We start from the raw sequence: 18,477 nt of genomic DNA, 5'->3' as shown, positions 1-18,477 counted from the left end.
CGGCAAAAATGCAAAGGTAAACCGGTTAGACAAAGTAAAGGCAAGTACGTCCCAACGTGGAATATCAGCTGAGTCTACCCTGCCCCCCTCGACGAAATTGGGGCTTAACATTCAGATCATCTCTTTATGGATCCTCTGAAAATCTGCTACATTGGAGTCAGCACTATTAGCCCTAAGTCTAGTTAAGGTAATAACCTACAAGAGCTAAGAGTTTTACCTCGATATTCTCGTAAAAAAAAATATTTGTCACCCTTCGCCATCTTATCAGACATGTTGCATTAAAATGTAGCACTACAAAGAGATTGTACACTATAATGGTTGGACTATTCGCCTTTGATCTACTTCGTTCCTACTCGTGGCTTTAATATTACATGTCGTCACATCCAATCAATTTTGCCATAAAAATCATTATATTGTATCTATTTACCCATCCCCTCTTCTTAAGTATAACTATTTGCAAGTAAAATTTGTCGAAATCGGATTATTTTCCCATATCGCTGGAGCCATCAAAAATCCAAAAGGATTCGAATTTTTTCACATCAATCCAGTATTTTGCCTCTAATGGTGCTTCTTCAAAGGTTCAACAACCAACTTGTCGAAGGTGAACATCTGAGAAATCGTGGTTTGCCTGTGTAACTGTGCTAAACTGTTGATTCCCTGGTTGTAGAACTGGTTGATTTCTTTCTCATCGGTCAATCCCTTGTGCTCTTTGAATGAGTTATGAATCTTTCTCTTAGCATACTCTCTGAAATTGTAGTTGTCAAATTTGTATGCCTTTTCTAACATCTGCTTGTACAAGGATAATACCTGCTTACTGTTCGCCATTTTTTGCTCCAATTAATTATTGCCGTTAATTCAAGTTGATGGTTCTTCCTATGGCAGTGCTTAGTTATAATTCTCTTCATTTTGCTTTCTTGTCGATCGGTCCGGAGGATGGCGTGCATTTACCGAATAATGCCCAGAGATATGAGGCACGTGATTTACCACAGTACATCCTTTTTGCAATCATTTATTGAAATGGATACATTAATTATATACACCGAAATTAAAGTATTAGATAGGGAATTGTTTACTTCTATGGGGTGGGATCCTCGGCACCTTCGGCCTCAGCCATTCTTCTCAAGTACTCCTCGAGGTCTTTGTCTGACATTTGGGACTTTTTGTTCTTACGAGATTTCTTGGCCAGCGCCTCTGCCATCATTTCTTCAAAGATTCTGGCCTCCTCTTCTTCTTCGGGAGATCTCTGGACTGCAGCCATAATCTTTCCGATGTAAGTAACTGCTTCAGCTCTCTTTATTCTTTCCTTTTTGCTCAACTTTTTATCGTTCAATACGGCGTGACACACCTTATTCAAGACGCCAACGACTTCAAACTTGGTGGTGGCCCAAGCAGTGGCAAGGAACTTTCCGGTGATCATTCTTTCCATCTCTGCCAATACATACTTCTCTTTTTCAGGAATTTCAATTCCATTGGCAATTGCTTCTTTCATGGCCTCCTGCTCTGCTACCATCTGTTCCACGGAGCTTTGAGCATCGAGGGCTGTTTTCAAGATCGAGTAACCGTTTCTCACAGTATCTGTCTTGCTCCTAACACTAGTGAATATCTTTGAAACTCCAAATGTCTTACATGATTGAATCGTAGCGCTGGCCTGTTGGATATATATCTTAGAAATCAAATGAAGCAATTGGATACCGAAACTCTCAATCTTCAAGTCTTCTAATTCCTCAAGCAATTTGCTCTTGTATTGCTTCAAACTATCGGCATTGGTTGATGCGCTTTCATATTTCTCGATTCTTGCTAGTAATTTAGCAGCCAATTCATCTACTCTGGCTTGCTTTGCTTTTTTGGACTCTTCGTGAAGTCTCAAGATCTCCTGTCTTTGTTCAGGGGTCATCTTTTGTTTCTTCTTCTTCTTTATTTCTTCGCTTGAAAGCTCTCCTACAGTTCCTGAAGGCTTGTTGATTTTGGTTGAGCTACTCTGGTCTGATATGGATAATTCAGATACCGAGTTACTAATGTTTGCTGCTTGAGAAGCAGGTGTATCTGCGGTAGTGCTAGCAGTGCTGGCGGTACTCTCGCCTTCTTTGCCCTGTTCTTTATTTTCATTTTCGTCTAAGACCTCGGCAGTCTGACTGACTTCCTTCAACATAGATAATTCACCTATCCAGTCTTTGAATCCCTCACCACCAAAGATCATGGCAAAGAACTCTGCCGGATCAACATTGGCGGCTTCACCTGCAGTGTTACTCTCCTTCATACCATCTACTCCCATCTCATCGTAGATAGCACGAGAGTTGGGATCCTGAAGGATGCCGTAAGCTTCTCCTAGCTCTTGGAACTTAGATGCTGCTTCGGGATCATTGGCGTTTTTATCTGGATGAAGCTTTATAGCCTGCTTTCTGTATGCCTTTTTCAACTCGATGTCAGTGGCTGATGGCTCAACGCCTAGAATATCATAGTAGGTAGTATCCTTAACCATGGTGGAGTATACTGCGGCTACCTCAACTTAATTGACACACTAAATCAGTGCTGAAGTCATATATAGACGTAAGCTTACTAAAATGCAACAGACCAAGCAATTACTTCAATACAGTTTAAAAAATCATTCATCTTTATTGTTACTCCATGAGGCTGTGGTTGGAGAGATATATATTATCCGAACCGACACTACCGATTTGACAGGATTATGTCACGTGGGTATAACGAGCGATGAGTTCCGAGCAATGACAGGTTGGATGCAAAAAAAGAGATCTGCTGAGGATTAATTAATGTCTTTAGAAGGAAAGGAGAGTAGTGCAGGTCAATTGTGAATGTAGAGGTAGTAGGGGTGGCAGGGGTGGCAGGGGTGGCAGGGGTAGTAGAGGTAGTAGAGGTAGTGGAAGTAGTAGTATAGGGCTTGAATTTTTAGAAAATTTTCACTACATCCTGAAATGGACCAAAACATTGTCCAAATGATGGCGGCAATTTACTACAAGCTCGTCAAAAACACTCTTCTTACCCTCTTCATCATCAATTAATTCTAATATTGTAATGATTAATCTACTTAAAGAGAAAACGTAATACTCTCCAACTCAGGGACTATAAGCAAAGCCTCGATCCCGTTTCTAATTTCCATATCCATTGAAGTGTCGACGTCTGTTTTAGATGCCAACGACTTAATAGTGACCCTTGGAAGTAGCACCTTGCCCACATTCAAAGGAATCATCACAAGTTCAAGCTCAAACGAGTTCGACTTCTTGTCATTCTCAATTGAGAAATTATACTTCTTGAAACCAGATACTAGCCAATTGTCATCATTTTGGACGAGCATTTGGAAAGTTTCTTCCGTCTTTGATTGAATACTGCCATTAATCTTCTCCGGAGATGATTCTGCGATTGGTATGTTTTCATCTGCTGCAATCTCGTCTTTGGATTCGAACCATTTCGTAACCGTCTCGACCTTGAGCTTCATTGAAATAGGCTCTCCAACAAGATATCTTGCTTTCCTTTCATATTCAAAGTCTAAAATCTGTAAATACCTTAAAACTGGCACAGGAACTGAAATGAAAAGCTTTCGGACAACGAAAACCGGATCAGGCTGTACATACATCTCCTCACCGAAAATTGTATCAAATACCGCAACCAAGTTATCTTGGTCCTCTTTTTTCTCAACATACTTGAATATTAGTTTCTTGATAAGCATGCCAACTTCTATTCTGTTGATTGCTTTGATAAATTGCTTGATACCATAGTTATTTAAATCAAATGTCACTTTTTGAAGTGCCAAATTCTTAAATATAAACCAGTGTTTTTCAAGGTTTTGAGCTTGCAATTCAGTGAGAATCTTATCATTCAAGTACAAATCACATTCATCAGCTAAATTTGAATATTCCACAACTAAATCTAGCATATCCGATGATGTAATTGAATAGTTATAATCAGGTATGATTTTATAGAAAAAGGATGCTGGTTGCTCACCAAATGTAACCAAGGATGGAACACTGCACATGGGTTTCGTAATGGAATAATGGGCATTTTTCGTTGATAAGCTGTTAGATATAACTCGTATTGGCAATTTTGGATTTGAAGTTCCGACTTGAAATTTCGAATAGATGAAGTCGGTCTTGAAAATATCCTGGACGGAGACAGATATGGTTAATGTCGTATCCACTTCGACTCTCAACAGGTGAGAGAACGTTTCTCCATCAACAGTATATATCACGTCGGCTTGTAGTGTGATTACTTTGTTGTCATTGTAGTACTTGTACGGAATAATTAGATCATGAGTTTTTCCTTTCTCCAATTTATCGAGCTTGGTCTCAACTGTTCCAAAGTCAAGCTTAACACCTTCCGTTAAAGAAATCAATTCAACTTGTACATTTTCAATGGTATTGTCTCCATTTTGAATTTGAACAAGCAACTCAGTTGTCCCCAAACTTATCACAGAAGTATTTTTTATATCTAATCGAAGTTTGTACAAGCTTTGATGGAAATAAATATCATCGAATTTCAGTTTGCTATTTCCATATCCAGCATTACTTTCGTTGACAGCTACCGAATTATTAGTACTCTGGATTACGGTCGCATTCGCATCAAGGGCACTCCTGTCTGGCTGTTTATATGATTCAAATTCCTTCAGAAATTGCAAATTCTCGTTAACTCTCACAGTTAACCTTGAAGGTCCAAAGTTTCCTAGCTTAAAAGAATTCGAGAAAAGCTTCACAGTCTGCGAGGTCTTGCTCTTTAACTTCACGGATTCGTTGGAGAAGCAAATTTCTTCAAGATCTTTGTTGATCAAATGCAATTCAACTGCCTCAAATTCGAATTCTAAATCAAATAGATTAGTTATCTCAAATTGCAAGAAGTACCTATCCAAGGGCGTATCATTGTCTTCGTGGAAATATGGTGAAATCTCAGTGTGGAAAATACTTTCGAGTGGATAATCAACCACATTTTCCAATTTCAGAGAGTTGATTACTACATTATCGTATAGCTTTTGGATTTGTTCTCTGCTCTTGATCAATCGATATGAATTGATTCCAAAGGTGACATTATTCTTACAGTTTTCAATCAAAGTCGACAACAATTTGAGGCTAGTCAAGAGTATGTGCTCATGGTTAGTATTTTTCAATTTTTGAATGGAATCCAAGTAGATTTCCAATAAAAATCCTCCCATAAAGTTCCAGCCATTGACAATGAAGAATTCGTATGAATCTTCAAGTATGTTGAGCGATTCTTGATAGTTTCCCCTCTGGTAATTGAGGAGCGCAAGATCTATACTTAGGAGGTCTATTGTTCTGGTTCTTCCACAGAATACCATGTCCTGGATGATTTGCTCCGTCACTGATTCAAAGTAACTGTAAAAAGCGCCTTCAGTTGCAACTGCTGATATTATTGGTGGATACGAAAGCGGAGAAGGAACTGTTTTAGGCAAGGGGGAATCGTCCAAAGGTATGTCTTCTAAAACTGACTCGGGCCCATTAATACGGTAGCCATAGGCTTCAGCAATTCTGATTAGTTTTGAACGTTGGAACAATTTCAATTCTCCTTTGAACTCCAATATTTCATGCAATTGGTAATTATTACCTTCATCGGACTCGTTGTTCTTGGTATTGACTTCGATCAACTTGTTACAAATAGGTAAGTTCAAGTAATTATCGATTACGCAGAACACAAACTCATTCAAGTTCGATTCCGGAAATGTATTTGAAATGTCATTCAAGAAATAGATTAGCTTCTGTAGCAAATTTGAAATGAAGATTGCTGAAATGGAAATGGTATTCGCAAAATTAGCGAGCGACTGAAGGAGAACTGATTGGTTTTTGAACATCACACACTTTGCTCTGAATAGATTGATTTTACTCTTGTTTGTAAGGGAGAGGCTAAGCTCAGACGACTGGAATGATGATTCGAACTTGTACTTCAGAAAAGACTTCGGAAGATCCCGTATTTCGAGATCAAACAAAGACTTGTTTGTAGAATAAAGTTGGTTCAAATCATTTTCAACCAACATGTATGTATCAAACGAATCCTGGAAAAGCCTCATGTCGTGCAAGAGGTCAGCCAAGTTGAGCCTTGTATGAAACCTATCCAATGATATTGCTTTATTTCCAGCTAGCCTATCGCTCAAGTAGCGGTAGTTATTGCTGAATGACGTTATAAGTAAATCCTTCAAGTTTGAAATGAGATCATTATACTGTTCCAATCTATTAATATTACTGTCTGAGGTTCCTTTGACTTTGAAGATACGTCTTGTGGGCATAGGATATGAATTACCTTCGAAGATAGATGGTAGTTCTTTTCCTTCTTCACCAAAGTCGATTTTTAACTTGTCAAAATAGGATGTTTTTATAATGGTGGAATGTTTATCCTTTGCAGTAGGTGGAATGTATAGCACTATCATCCACTCAACTCTAGAGTTTAGTACAAGGTTCTTAAGCCATTCCTTGATCAATGGTCGAACTTGAGACCTATAAGTGTCCATGTGTTCAATTTGAACAAACATGATTCGAACATATATCCCACCATTTTCAATCCGATGTGTGGCACTAGTATTCTTTTTTGGTACTTCTTCTATGAGCTCTACAGGAAGTAAAGGTATTGATTTCAACGGTTTAGAAGCATGATACTTCCAATGCAAATTCGTCAACGGGAGTTTTCCTTCGAAATCTTCCTTTACATGTGAATATATGTTAAAGGGGTCATAGAATCCTAACTTAATAGGATTCTGTAGTGTTAGTTCCTCCAATTCCATTTGAAGTTGCCTTCTTTAACTGTGATCGATAAATCGTGTCTTCAAAAAAATATGTAAATACCATACAAGTGAAGGTCGGAAGTCGCGCTCGGATAGCTTCTGAAACGTGACAATATTTAAAAAAAATGCGCAAGCCCGGAATCGAACCGGGGGCCCAACGATGGCAACGTTGGATTTTACCACTAAACCACTTGCGCAATCAAATCTCCGCGACGGGGAATTGAACCCCGGTCTACCACGCGACAAGCGGTAATTCTAGCCACTAAACTATCACGGATTTTTACATCAAAATTGGGTTTGACACCATTGAGTGCATTAAAAGTCTCGTGATGAAAATCACGAGAATGCCCAAATTAGGAAATAAGTATATCACGTGAGTATTGATCGAGTATAGATACAAGCCCGAGAAGACGGGGTATTCAATATATGTTCATAGTGTAGTGTAATTGTTTTCATTAGTTTCTCTATATACATATCAACCTGTTGATGTTGTCACTATCTTTCTATCATTAAACTTTCTTTTACACCAAATTCTGGAAAAATAATATTATAAAGTCAAGTGAGGGTAAAGGAATAATGATGGTTGTATTTACTGATATCTCTTTATAGCACCTACCATCGAAGGTGCTTCAAACTACACAAAACGTTTGTCGAATGGATGCAATGTATTAGTTGAAACTAAATAATGGGAATGACGTGCCGCAGGTCAATCTAAACGATAATTTACATGAAAAGGAATAAATATGAAATAAATTGAGCTTTCTGCTGACTTCTGTTAAGCCGTTCATATGGGCGACTAGCAGAGTATGTGTGAAGTGTAAGCGTTTCCACTCATGTCCTGAAGTGGATTTAACTGGAAGGTGTTCCAAGAATCTATTTCTTAACCAAGTCCAAGTTCTCGTAGACTGAGCCTGAAGCCTTGAACAAATCTTGGGCAGTGACACCATTCTTCGTCTTCTCGTTCTCTTTCAATTGCTGTAACATGATTCTGGTTCTTTCTCTTTCCTTGTATCCGTGCAAGCATTCGAAGTAGTCATCGAATTGAGGTGTGCATTCCTTCTTGGTGGAAGTATCTGCTGAGGTGTAACAAGCCACCAAGGTTTGGAACTCGTAAAAGCACTTTCTGGTACCTCCAGATCTTGAGTATGGTTGCATTGTGTTTTTGTATATGTATCTGACTTCACCCGCTAGCTTCTACGGTGCTATCCACTTACTTCAGTCTTCTGCAATGCTTGTTCTTAATGGTTTAATAACTCGGTTTTTCATGCCGCTTATTGGTTCGACAAAAAGAGTGTTTTATTTGTGTGGCGCACGACCATTGGGTAGCAAGATGTTCTCTATACAGATTTTTGCAGTAAATGCATTGATAGTGGTTTTGGAGGTAGAGATGTATTTCTATGGAATAGATGATTCAGTTTAATGAAGGAGATTATATGGGATTTGAAAATGAAACGGTTGGGAAAATAAAGGAAGAAGTTGAAAAGATTAGGGAAAAAAATTTTTAATTGTGAATTTAATTGATCGGTCCAAAGTTGGCTCCAAAATGATATGAAATGTCCAAGAAACTGGTGGTTGCAACTTTATACTATAATATGGATATATATTTTGTCTATTACTATTATACACTATTCATACATATGCCAACATTTCTCTAATGCATTCTTTCACTTCGTAGTACAATGGCCCCGCGTTTCCATCAATAACAATATCTCCGGTGTCATCACCTTCGACAGACCCATATGCAACCTTCCTGATGGCTATTTTATCGTTCACCACAAGGGTACCTTCACTCTTGAATTCGGCATTCAAGTTACGCCCTACAAGCTTCTTCTTCAAGTCCGGCAATTTAATGTTACCAATAGCAAGCTTGGGGCCATTTCCGGTCAAAGGTTGCAAACTTGAGCTGGTGGTCCTGTCAGCAACCGCAAGCTGGCGTTTGGCAAAGTCCTCCTTTTTCACTTTTTTCAACGTAAACAAAGTTGAAGGATTTATGTAGTCATTGAGGTCTCTCAGACGTTTTGCCAGAGATCCTTGGTTATAGATTTCTAATTCACCGTAAACTTGAGCTACACGATAACTGCCATCTATACTTTGCCATTTCAAGTCATCGATAATGTTGTCATCCAAGTTGATCTCAAAATTGTTTAAGCCAACACCACCAGCATCATTGTCAGTACCGATTTTAATAGATTCGTCATTAGTCACCAGTAAAACATTCATTTTATTATTGGATCCATAGGACACTACACTGGAGAGACCACTACGAATGGTGGACAATGATAGATACCGAGTGGAGTTAAACAAATTCTTTTTGTTTTCTTCTTGTTTCTGTTCGACCTGCTGGTTCTCAAAGAAAGACCGCACATTTAGCAAACCATTTAATTCAGGATTAGAGGTTTCGTTTGTAGTTAAGTCAGGCAATAAAAGAAGATTGTATGGCTTCAAGGAAGAGACAATAATACTTAATGAACGGAGATCTACCAATCCAGATAAATCAACAAATGACAAACCACATCTAACACGTAGCTGTTGTTTTGTTGTTGAATAAGATGAAGCAGCACCAAGTGGGACTCTCTTTCTTGGAGTGAATAATGTATCTAAATGTTTTTCCAATATCTGGTTGTTCAATTGCTCTTGAGGAGTCAATTTATTTATTTGATTTCTAGTCTGATTTTTTCCTCTAGCTCCATTTTGTCCTTGGCCCCTTCTGTCGTTATCATCATTCCATCTTCTTCTGTCATTTTGCTCGAACTTCTTCTTTCCCTCTAAAATAATTTTATTGTTTGTCATTTCATCAGTTCTCTGGAAATCTTTAATGTCAACTACAGCACCGTAGTCGTCGAATTTGTGCTTATGCAAATTTATAAAGTATGGAAACATTGCTTGTCTTGGCTTTAGTTTATGAGTGATTTTTAAATCGAGTGGTCTATTTTCCTCTAAACTTTGTTTGATGTGGTCGGAAATAAAGGCTTCATGCGCTGCGAGCTCATCGGCTATGCTTGGCCCTGTAGTGACCGTTGCCGTTATGACGGCAGTTTCAGTAGGCTCTACAGTCTTGCTTTGTTCATCACCAGATTCTTCCTCTTCTTCGTCATCAGACGAATCTTCTGCATCCACAAGATCAGAATTTAATAAGTTCTGGGTCTTTCTATCTTTAACTTTGGCAAGCAATTTTTCTTTTCTATGAAGAGCTATTCTCTCTTGAAAATCAGTAAGTTCTCTACCCACCAAAGATTCTTCTCTAGTCCAGTCATCGATTGAGAAAACTCTTTCCAACGGAACTGCAACACCATCTTCAACTTTTCCGTTAAGCTTTTTCTTTGCAAGTGTGTGCCACTCTTTATACAAAATTGAGTTGAGGGTATCATCTACACCGAAAAAGGACTTTTCAGTCAAAAGAATTGTGCTTTTCTCATCTTGGCACAAATATTGAAAGGCTTCAGCCGATAACTCACCATTTTTCAAGTCTATTCCGGAACAGAAGACAATCTTGGGTCCACTCAATTGAATCAATTCATTAGCATCCAATAAGAGATCGACTTTGGAAGGATCAAAAGGAACGCTCTTGTGAATACTGGAGTTTTCAGCTTCTTCCCATTCCGATGTGACATTTGGAGACATCCAATCAATTAAATTGGAAGCGTAACTGAGAACTTTTGTACCAGAGTATGACAAGAAGTATATAGGAATTGGTGCACCTTGCAAGTGCTCGTCAATTAAATGAAAGAGCTCTAAAAATCTACCTGAAAGAGAAGTAGGAATTAAGGCAGCTCCTCCATTAGCCAACGTGGCGTCAACCAACTGCAAGAACTTTTCTGTTCTCTTCTTGTGGGACATGGTCGATCCCATGTCTGTGCTTGTAATGAAAGCAGTTGGACGGAGAAGCAGCGATAAAGGGTTTCCGTTCGATGTGGAGAGAAAAGAAGCACTGTTCAAAAACGAGTCCTTTGAGTGGTTCCAAGCTGGTGCGTAAATGACTCTATCTATTCTCTTGGTAATGAGCCAAAATGTACCACCTAATGTATGTCCCGCATTATACGGAGTAATCACCACCTTATTCTCAAAGACATTCACTGCCTGGAGATATTTTACCAGATTAACCTTATCAAACCATTCGTCAACTTCGTCCAATTCGAGAAGCGCTGTGTCCAAAGGACCCAAAATACCGTTGGCTCTGTAGAATTCTACCGTCGACAATCTTCCCAATTGATTAACAGGTAATGTGGAGTACACTTGAATATTAGCCATTAAATGGGGAAATTTCAAACATAACAACACATATCCACTAAGGAATTCCGGCGTGGAATGTGATAAAAGGATGATATTAGTCTCTCTTAAGTACTGTTCCATGAATAAGACCGAGCTGACGTCCTTTCCATTCCAAGATGGATCAGCAAGGATCTTGAACTCGTTGTCGAACGACAATAGAGCCGCCCGAAACGAGAAGTCTTCCTTGCCAGGAGTAATTAGCGAAAATGTGAACATTCCCTAACGGTCGTTTGAATCCAAGACCACCTATAGAACAGATAATGAACTGTCTTACTGTCTTCTCTAAGAAACCGTAGTGCCATAGACTTTTGGAAGTACTCACTGGGAGAATTTGATCACGTGATCTCATTGATAGTTGGGAAGGAGGGTGATATGAAAGAGATGGTAAAAACAGTGGAATTCTAGGTTGGAGGTTGAATTCGTTTGAGCTGTATGTCATTAAGAGTGGGAAGAGTGCTACAGTTATCTTTGAAGATGAAATAAGCTATAAATGTGTGGTTTCATCTGGAGTATACGGTTATAGAGAAGTTGTGGTCTATTATGGTGTATTGATCAAGGTGCAGGAGAATATTTCACATAGATATATGGAGGACTCTCAATATATATAGGAGTATCAATATATATAGGAGTATCAATATATATAGGAGTATCAATTGACACTACAAGTGTATGAAGCACATTTTTATATTAGATTCCATCTTTACCACGTCTAGTGTGTCTACATTACGAGCTATGGCCAAAATTTATTAATAAAACATACGAGAGAACGGTAAATAAATGTAAAGTTAATTGAATAACAAGTGTCGATAGGGTGTAGTGACTCTCTTGCACAACAGAAATTAGATGTAACGGATTGAAATTAAAAAGATGATTAATGGCTCTTACCATGGTAATAAACATAATGCCTTAATTTATGGACGAGTGAAGTTAATGCTATTTCTTGTATGGTACGACATCAAAGTCTCTGCTTGGGTCAAACCAGGCAACTCATGGGTAGTGTTGATTCTCTCCAAGGAATTTCTGGCGGTTTGATATTCACCAGAGTTGATCATTTGTTGTCTTAATAAATTGAGATCAATTGGCTTTCTGAATTGCTCGGTGATAGTATCTCTTCTATTTTTACCGTTGATAGTATTCTTTCTGGATCTACTGAGGGTATTCTTCCTCGATTTGCTGACAGTGGCTACTCTCTTAATCGAAGTAAAAGTTTTCGTTATTGGGTTGTGATTTTGAGGAATGACTTCCTGGAACTCTGGATGTTGTGCGATGTTCTCCTGCTCCATCTTTTCTAAAAGTGCAGGGTCTTTCTCCATAAGACCAGTAACCAATCTGTGTCTTTCAACATCTTCAATATCAGTTGGATCATAGCCCTGTGGATAATCATCATATTCACCCTGGCGGGCCCTCTCCCTAATAATATCAATATCTCTTGGATGGAAGTTCCTCTTTAAGAAATCATATGTAAATCTTGGAAGAACACAAATGAGAATACCAATGAACATACAACACCAGCAAGCCAATGTTCCAAAGACTTGGGCACCAGCTTTGTAAAATTCACCAGCGTAAACTCTAGAACTCCAAACTCCAGTCCAAAAGAAGACCAATAAGACTGAGATTGCATCGATTAACAAAGTCAACCAGTCCCATCTCAATTGTTGCAACAACACGTAGGCATTACAAGCAGTAACTGAAATAACAACTGCGACCACTCCGACCCAAAATCTGTGATCAACACCCAAACCCTGAGGGTTCTGGAAACTCTTGTAGAATACAAGGTATGGGAAGAAGAATGCGATGACAGACTGATAAAGGCCATCCATCATGTAGTATGCGAACTTCCACTGAGACCATTCGATTCTTAAAATACCAGTTCTGTACAATTGAGGAACCAATAAGGAGACTGTATCAGAAACATCCTGGTCCAAAACAGCTAAGAAAATAACAGGTAAAGAAGTGAATGCCAAGTTATAGAACATCAAGAAAGTGTACTCGTAAAGGTAAGATCCATCGAAATTACTGTAGATACCAAACCAGAAACAGGTTAATGTGAAGACCACATTCTTATAAAAGAAACATGGTACCATCTCAGCTAATCTCTTGTACGACCATCTTCCATGAACAAGTAGTAATCTGGTCAAGAATCTGAATTGTCCAATAGCATAATCAGAAGACATAACTGCTTGTCTACCTTCTTCACCGGCGATACCAACACCAACATTAGCAGCTTGAATCATAGCCACATCGTTGGCACCGTCACCAATAGCCAATGTCATCACATCAAGATTAGATTTCACAACTTTAACGACTTCTGCCTTTTGGGCTGGAGACACACGACAACAGATCACAGACTTACATTTCTTACCCAATAACAAAAACTTCTGTCTCAACTTCTGAATAGCTGGATTTGGGTGTTCACTCAAATCCAGGAAAACAGACGTTAAAGCTGCTCCATCAATAATCAAAGCAAATTTAGGTGAAGGTGCAGAATGATCTTTCTTGGCTTCAGCAACTAAAAGATCAATATCCTTAGCAGTGTCTTTACCTTCGCCGAGAACGCCAAAATTTTCCCGCAAGTGCTTAGTGATGAGATTGTCAATGTATTCAACATTCTCTAAATCGTCACCCTCTGGTCTTACAACTAAAAGCTTCATTTCGTTTTCCAACAAGTTACAAGAGAAACCGATGTTGATAGCAGTTTCTATTCTGTCACCTGTCAAAACCCATAACTTGATACCTGCTTGAGCCAAAATAGCAATAGAGTCCGGAACACCAGCTTGTAATCTATCCTCAATTGCGGTACCACCTAACAAGGTCAAGTTTTGTTCTATTTCTTCATTTAAATTTTCAATGATTTCTTCACGACTATCATCGATTGATGAATATGCCTCTTGATAACGCTTTGACCAACTATAGTAGGTGGCAGGATCTAATTCTTTCTGGGCAATGCATAATGTTCTCAAACCTTCTTTAGCATAATCCTCTAAGTGTAACGCTGTCTTAGAGATGACGTCAGGATCAGAACGAGAATTCAATCTCAGGAAGATGACATTATCAGCACCCTTGGTAATCAACATAATTCTTTCATCTGGACCTTTGAGAATACAAGACATTCTCTTCCTTGCAGACGTGAATGGGATAATGTCCAATAATTTGTACTCAAATGATTCTCCATATATCTTAACAATTACGGATTTTCTCAACCTTTCTTTGAAGACAATACCTAAATCACGAGCTACTGACACCAAGGCTGCCTCATCTGGAGACTCAGCCTTGAATTCTCTTAAATCAGGATCGTTAGGATCATCCTCAGTCACCACAGTGTGACAAAGAGCCAATGCTAACATAAACTGTTCGTTGGCCATCTTCTGCGGATCAGTCTCATCGTTGGTCATCATAGTGTCTCTAACATAATCGCTAGATACAAAAGTTACCTTATCAGCACGCAATTGATCGTTTTGAGCATAATTATTCAAATTCGAGAGCATGGCCTCTTTGTCCTTAGAAATGATACGCTTCCACTTGTCGTTCTCTTCTATAACATCTAGACCATTCCGCTTATCCATTCCTTGCTTGGCTTCGGTGTATGCCAAACCATACGAGACTCCATTAATAGAACACTTTTTGAATTCCATTACGTTTTGGGTCAAGGTACCAGTTTTGTCACTGAAAACATACTCAATTTGTCCTAAATCATCCGAAATGTTCCATGCTTTGGGCACACAAGGGAAATCCAATTTCTCATAGTACATTTTGATATCGGAGAAAATGAAGAACGCTTGAAGAGTCTTGATGATTTCAACGGAAATATACAACGAAATAGGCACCAACGCCTGGTAGATAATCAAGGTGACAAAGAACGCAATTACACCATTAATAGCAGGAGTGCTTCCATAAGGTTCAAATTCGAAATAAAGTCTGGAAACCTCGGTTTTCCTGTAGAATAAACCATTGACTAAACCTGACACAAAACACAAGATGAATAAGAAGGCAAAGTTGATGTAAACAGACAAGTTCAATTCACGAGAAATTCGAGAGGCCTTAGTAGGAGTAATACCAGAATTAAGCATGATTTTAGACTCAGAACCAGTGTAGATAACCAAACCGAGGACCCACTTTGTGTTTCTTAAAGTAGAGCCTCTCAATAAGACATTGTCGTTGTTAATAGCTTCTTTTTCGTCTGGGTTGACCAAGTTATGGTTTTCATCAAAGTTCTCGTAATGAATTGTTCCCTTAAATGCATACAAATTGCTGTTTGGTGGGTCACATTCCAACCAGAACCTGGTGTTACCCAAATCATCGGAATGTCTTAAGTTAGTAGAGCCACCACAATGTAAACTAGTTTTGGTCTTCAAGTTAGTTTCTCCATCCAAGTTTTTAGTTTCAATGTAGCAGTTACCTTCCACATCAGAGGTTGACAAGGCAACTACATCGGCGGGGACTTCCTCGTTGGCTCTGATTCTGATGATATCGCCTACTGCGACATCCTTCCATCTTCTGTTTTTGAAGTTGGTATGGGGATTGCCGGCATTAGCCTTCTGCAATTCAGGATTAAGTAGACAGTTTGCTGCAGCTACTGTAGGTTTGTGACCAACAGAACGACCCGAAGCAAAGGATTTCCGTACACCAGATGTTATTGGTTGAACATCCGAATGATAGGAGTAGTCGGAAACAATAGTGGAAACACGGTGGAGCGCATTCTCTTGCTCCTGGACTTCCTCTCTAAGGAATTCCTTCTTCCTTTCACGCTTACCGAAAGTCATGATAGCAGCCCTCTTGATGCCGTGAAAGAATCTACGTTGTGTGCGGCTACATGCCTTCTTGAACTTTCTCCAAGGACTAACATAGTCCCTCATGATATTGGGGTTATCCAAACCATTCAAGAGATGAATAGGCGAATTGTTCAAGTCGTTATCACTGCTTCCTCTTCTATAATCTTCAATGGCATCCTTGGCAGCAGTGATGCACACAATGACAATTAAAGGCACTGCAGCCAAACCGGGAGAAGCGACACCGAAGATCTGGAATGCACCCAAGATGATCAACACAAGGAAATAGGTGTTGGCTACATTGGTGAATTGGAACAAAATGTTCTTCGGGAAGAATGACAAAGGAGTATATTTTGTCGTTCTGATTTTGTTACGAGGGTAGTCGATGATAGGATGACCATGCGCATCCTTGAGATCATCTGGAAGAGGGTAGTTGACATACACCTTTCTTGGCATATTGTTGTAGATCTCATTGAGATACTCGGGTCTTGGTGCAAGGCCCTTGTTGTAGAAGAACCGTTGGACTCTAGCTCCAAATGTAGGTGGAGGAGTATTAATAAGGTCCTGGGCGGTATACCGAGGAGGAGGACCAAGCGGCGGAGGAGCTGATAGCTTTTCTGGTGTGCTATTTTTGGAGACGTTGTTATTCGATGACGACAGAGGGTCGTTATCCAACGTCTGGGATTCGTTTTTCAACGACGAGTTGGACGACTGCTGTAAGGGGACAGCCATGATCAACGGATGTAATAGGTTCTATCTGGAGGGAGATTTCTGACTTAGAAATAGCGAGATGCAAATGGTAAAAATGTGCCACTTTCTTTGTATTTGGGTAGAATGCTAATGTTGAATGGTATATACAAGTTCTTTCAGGGGGAAGATAGTACGGAGAACGGGTGTTGATAGAATAGAGTTGAAGTTAGAAGCTGAATTAATGAGAACAACAAAAAGTTACACAAGGGAAAACTCTACTCAACTCGACTGGACTCGACTCGGACTCACCAATGCAACACTCTTAAGGATGAAGTAGCAGCAGCAGCAGCAGCTATAGCAACAACTGCAATAACAGCAATGACGGAAAGGTTATTCTACTATCGAAAAGAAAAACTCCTTCGAAACAACTACGACAAGAAGAACATCAGTAAAAGAAACATAACTCTGCAATTGTTCATCACTGGTTATCCATTGCGGCTTACGGTAATCTGTAGTACAATTAGTGACACAACGGGGCAGCAGGAAATAAAGGTGATTAATCCGCAGCTGTGTGTAGGCGGCGGTGAGAGAAATTACGGTGTTATGGTGGTAGGGAGAAATAGGCAGGCGGCGGTGAGAAGCAAAGCGGGTATTTTTATGGATTATTGAGTAGGGAGAGGATGCCAAGTGGCAGTAGAGAACAATGAGGGTGGGTGGAGGTGGGTCTCATGTTGAGTATGTTGAGTATAGATAGAGTGTAGAGACAGGTGTAGAACTTGTAGAGATGTAGAGATGGAGATATGGTAGAGAATTAAAATGAGTGTAGACACCGTAGAGACCATGGAGACTTTAGGGAGAGATAATTGAGTGCAGAGGATCGAGTGCCGAGTGCAAGGAGGTTTTCTATGTATTTTACCATACCCTTAGAGATCAGTCCCAACAAGCACAGGCAAGTCTAATGGATGGCAGCGACACTAGCATGAGGGTTAAAAATCACCACGATTTCGGGAATTGGCTCAATTTAAAGGATAGCAACTCGACCGAACAATTAAGATTAGCTACGGCCCCGTGAATCCCAGATCCTTTGCTCCCCTGGTGCCAGTCACAGCCGTAATCTGATTAGTGATGAATTACTGATTACTGAGGGATGAGCATGGCTCGCACTGATCGGCCCTTACGGATAGAAAAAACCGTAAACCGTAAACACGACGGAGGTAGTGGGGCGGCGTCTGCAGGAGGGCGATGCGGCGGCGGTGATTGTGTGTTTATTGCCGCGATGAGAGTCAGGTTTGTTGATGGTGAGGATGCCGGGTGGTGGATAAGGACCCAGAGAGATGATGTATGGTGAGGCTTAAGATGTGTATTGGTAGAACGATAGTTCAGAATAGCTCTTGCAAAAAGGGAAGGAGAATGCATTGAGGTGGAATGAGAGACTTGGTTCGGATAGCCATCCACGGAGGCTTCAAGTTCCCAGCGTGGAATTTAGTATGGTCTCGGCAGTAACGAGCGAGCCGGCTACAATTCCACATTTAGTAGTTCCGAAGTATCGCAGCCGAGACACTAATTTCTTGTATATGCTTGAGGTTGCAATGAATACAGGCAGCTTCGCCAGTATACAATACTGAAAGGTGTTTGTTTACATGGAAAAGGCTTCTTGGGAGAGCAAGATGTCAACACAGCAACTGACACAACTGACAGCTTCGCATAAGATTGATTAAGCTACTATATACGAGTTTTACGCTATATACGAATATTCACTCATGTACTCTATAAGGTTGCAAACTCTAAAATCATATGCATGACTGGAGCTTGCCACTTTATAGCGTAGTAGAATGAAGAAGCTGAAGCAACTTCACACCTGATTGCTGGTCGACGTCACCAAAGGTCTCGATAGTCGCCCAGACCAAGGATTTCAAAAAGAAATCCAAGGACTGTGTAACTTGTCAGACAGCCACTTATACCCACCCAATCCCAAGTCCTCCTAGAAGGCATGAAGAAAAGGGTAAAGATCATCGCTCC

The 18,477-nt window shown here is 39.8% G+C and overlaps 6 protein-coding genes and 2 non-coding genes across 8 annotated transcripts; all 8 read right to left on the bottom strand. All coding sequences in view use genetic code 12, as the record gives it.

The window, feature by feature from the left end:
* Positions 1-175: 175 nt before the first annotated feature.
* RJT20DRAFT_14981 (uncharacterized protein) lies at positions 176-1,011 on the bottom strand. The gene has a single exon (XM_064919013.1). The coding sequence runs from the start codon at positions 823-825 to the stop codon at positions 559-561; it is 267 nt and encodes an 88-aa protein (XP_064777342.1). The 5' UTR covers positions 826-1,011; the 3' UTR covers positions 176-558.
* Positions 865-2,606, bottom strand: RJT20DRAFT_124509 (uncharacterized protein). Its single transcript, XM_064916264.1, has one exon. It carries the CDS (start codon positions 2,477-2,479, stop codon positions 1,076-1,078), a length of 1,404 nt encoding a protein of 467 aa, XP_064777341.1. The 5' UTR covers positions 2,480-2,606; the 3' UTR covers positions 865-1,075.
* Positions 2,607-2,805: 199 nt separating this feature from the next.
* RJT20DRAFT_124508 (transport protein particle complex II subunit) lies at positions 2,806-6,729 on the bottom strand. Its single transcript, XM_064916263.1, has one exon. It carries the CDS (start codon positions 6,482-6,484, stop codon positions 3,044-3,046), a length of 3,441 nt encoding a protein of 1,146 aa, XP_064777340.1. The 5' UTR covers positions 6,485-6,729; the 3' UTR covers positions 2,806-3,043.
* Positions 6,730-6,859: 130 nt separating this feature from the next.
* RJT20DRAFT_t7 lies at positions 6,860-6,930 on the bottom strand. Its single transcript has one exon. It is a non-coding gene; the product is annotated as a tRNA-Gly (tRNA).
* An 8-nt stretch (positions 6,931-6,938) lies between these two features.
* RJT20DRAFT_t6 lies at positions 6,939-7,010 on the bottom strand. The gene has a single exon. It is a non-coding gene; the product is annotated as a tRNA-Asp (tRNA).
* Positions 7,011-7,175: 165 nt separating this feature from the next.
* RJT20DRAFT_124506 (uncharacterized protein) lies at positions 7,176-8,038 on the bottom strand. The gene has a single exon (XM_064916262.1). The coding sequence runs from the start codon at positions 7,886-7,888 to the stop codon at positions 7,607-7,609; it is 282 nt and encodes a 93-aa protein (XP_064777339.1). The 5' UTR covers positions 7,889-8,038; the 3' UTR covers positions 7,176-7,606.
* A 204-nt stretch (positions 8,039-8,242) lies between these two features.
* On the bottom strand, positions 8,243-11,262 carry RJT20DRAFT_124505 (cleavage polyadenylation factor subunit). Its single transcript, XM_064916261.1, has one exon. The coding sequence runs from the start codon at positions 11,216-11,218 to the stop codon at positions 8,363-8,365; it is 2,856 nt and encodes a 951-aa protein (XP_064777338.1). The 5' UTR covers positions 11,219-11,262; the 3' UTR covers positions 8,243-8,362.
* A 345-nt stretch (positions 11,263-11,607) lies between these two features.
* Positions 11,608-16,668, bottom strand: RJT20DRAFT_14967 (uncharacterized protein). The gene has a single exon (XM_064919011.1). The coding sequence runs from the start codon at positions 16,498-16,500 to the stop codon at positions 11,914-11,916; it is 4,587 nt and encodes a 1,528-aa protein (XP_064777337.1). The 5' UTR covers positions 16,501-16,668; the 3' UTR covers positions 11,608-11,913.
* Between the last annotated feature and the right edge of the window lie 1,809 nt (positions 16,669-18,477).

Source organism: Scheffersomyces xylosifermentans (genome assembly GCF_036884685.1).
Source record: "Scheffersomyces xylosifermentans strain CBS 12540 chromosome Unknown RJT20scaffold_1, whole genome shotgun sequence".
Taxonomy (NCBI): Eukaryota; Fungi; Ascomycota; class Pichiomycetes; order Serinales; family Debaryomycetaceae; genus Scheffersomyces; species Scheffersomyces xylosifermentans.
This window is presented reverse-complemented; position numbering and strand designations above follow the sequence as displayed.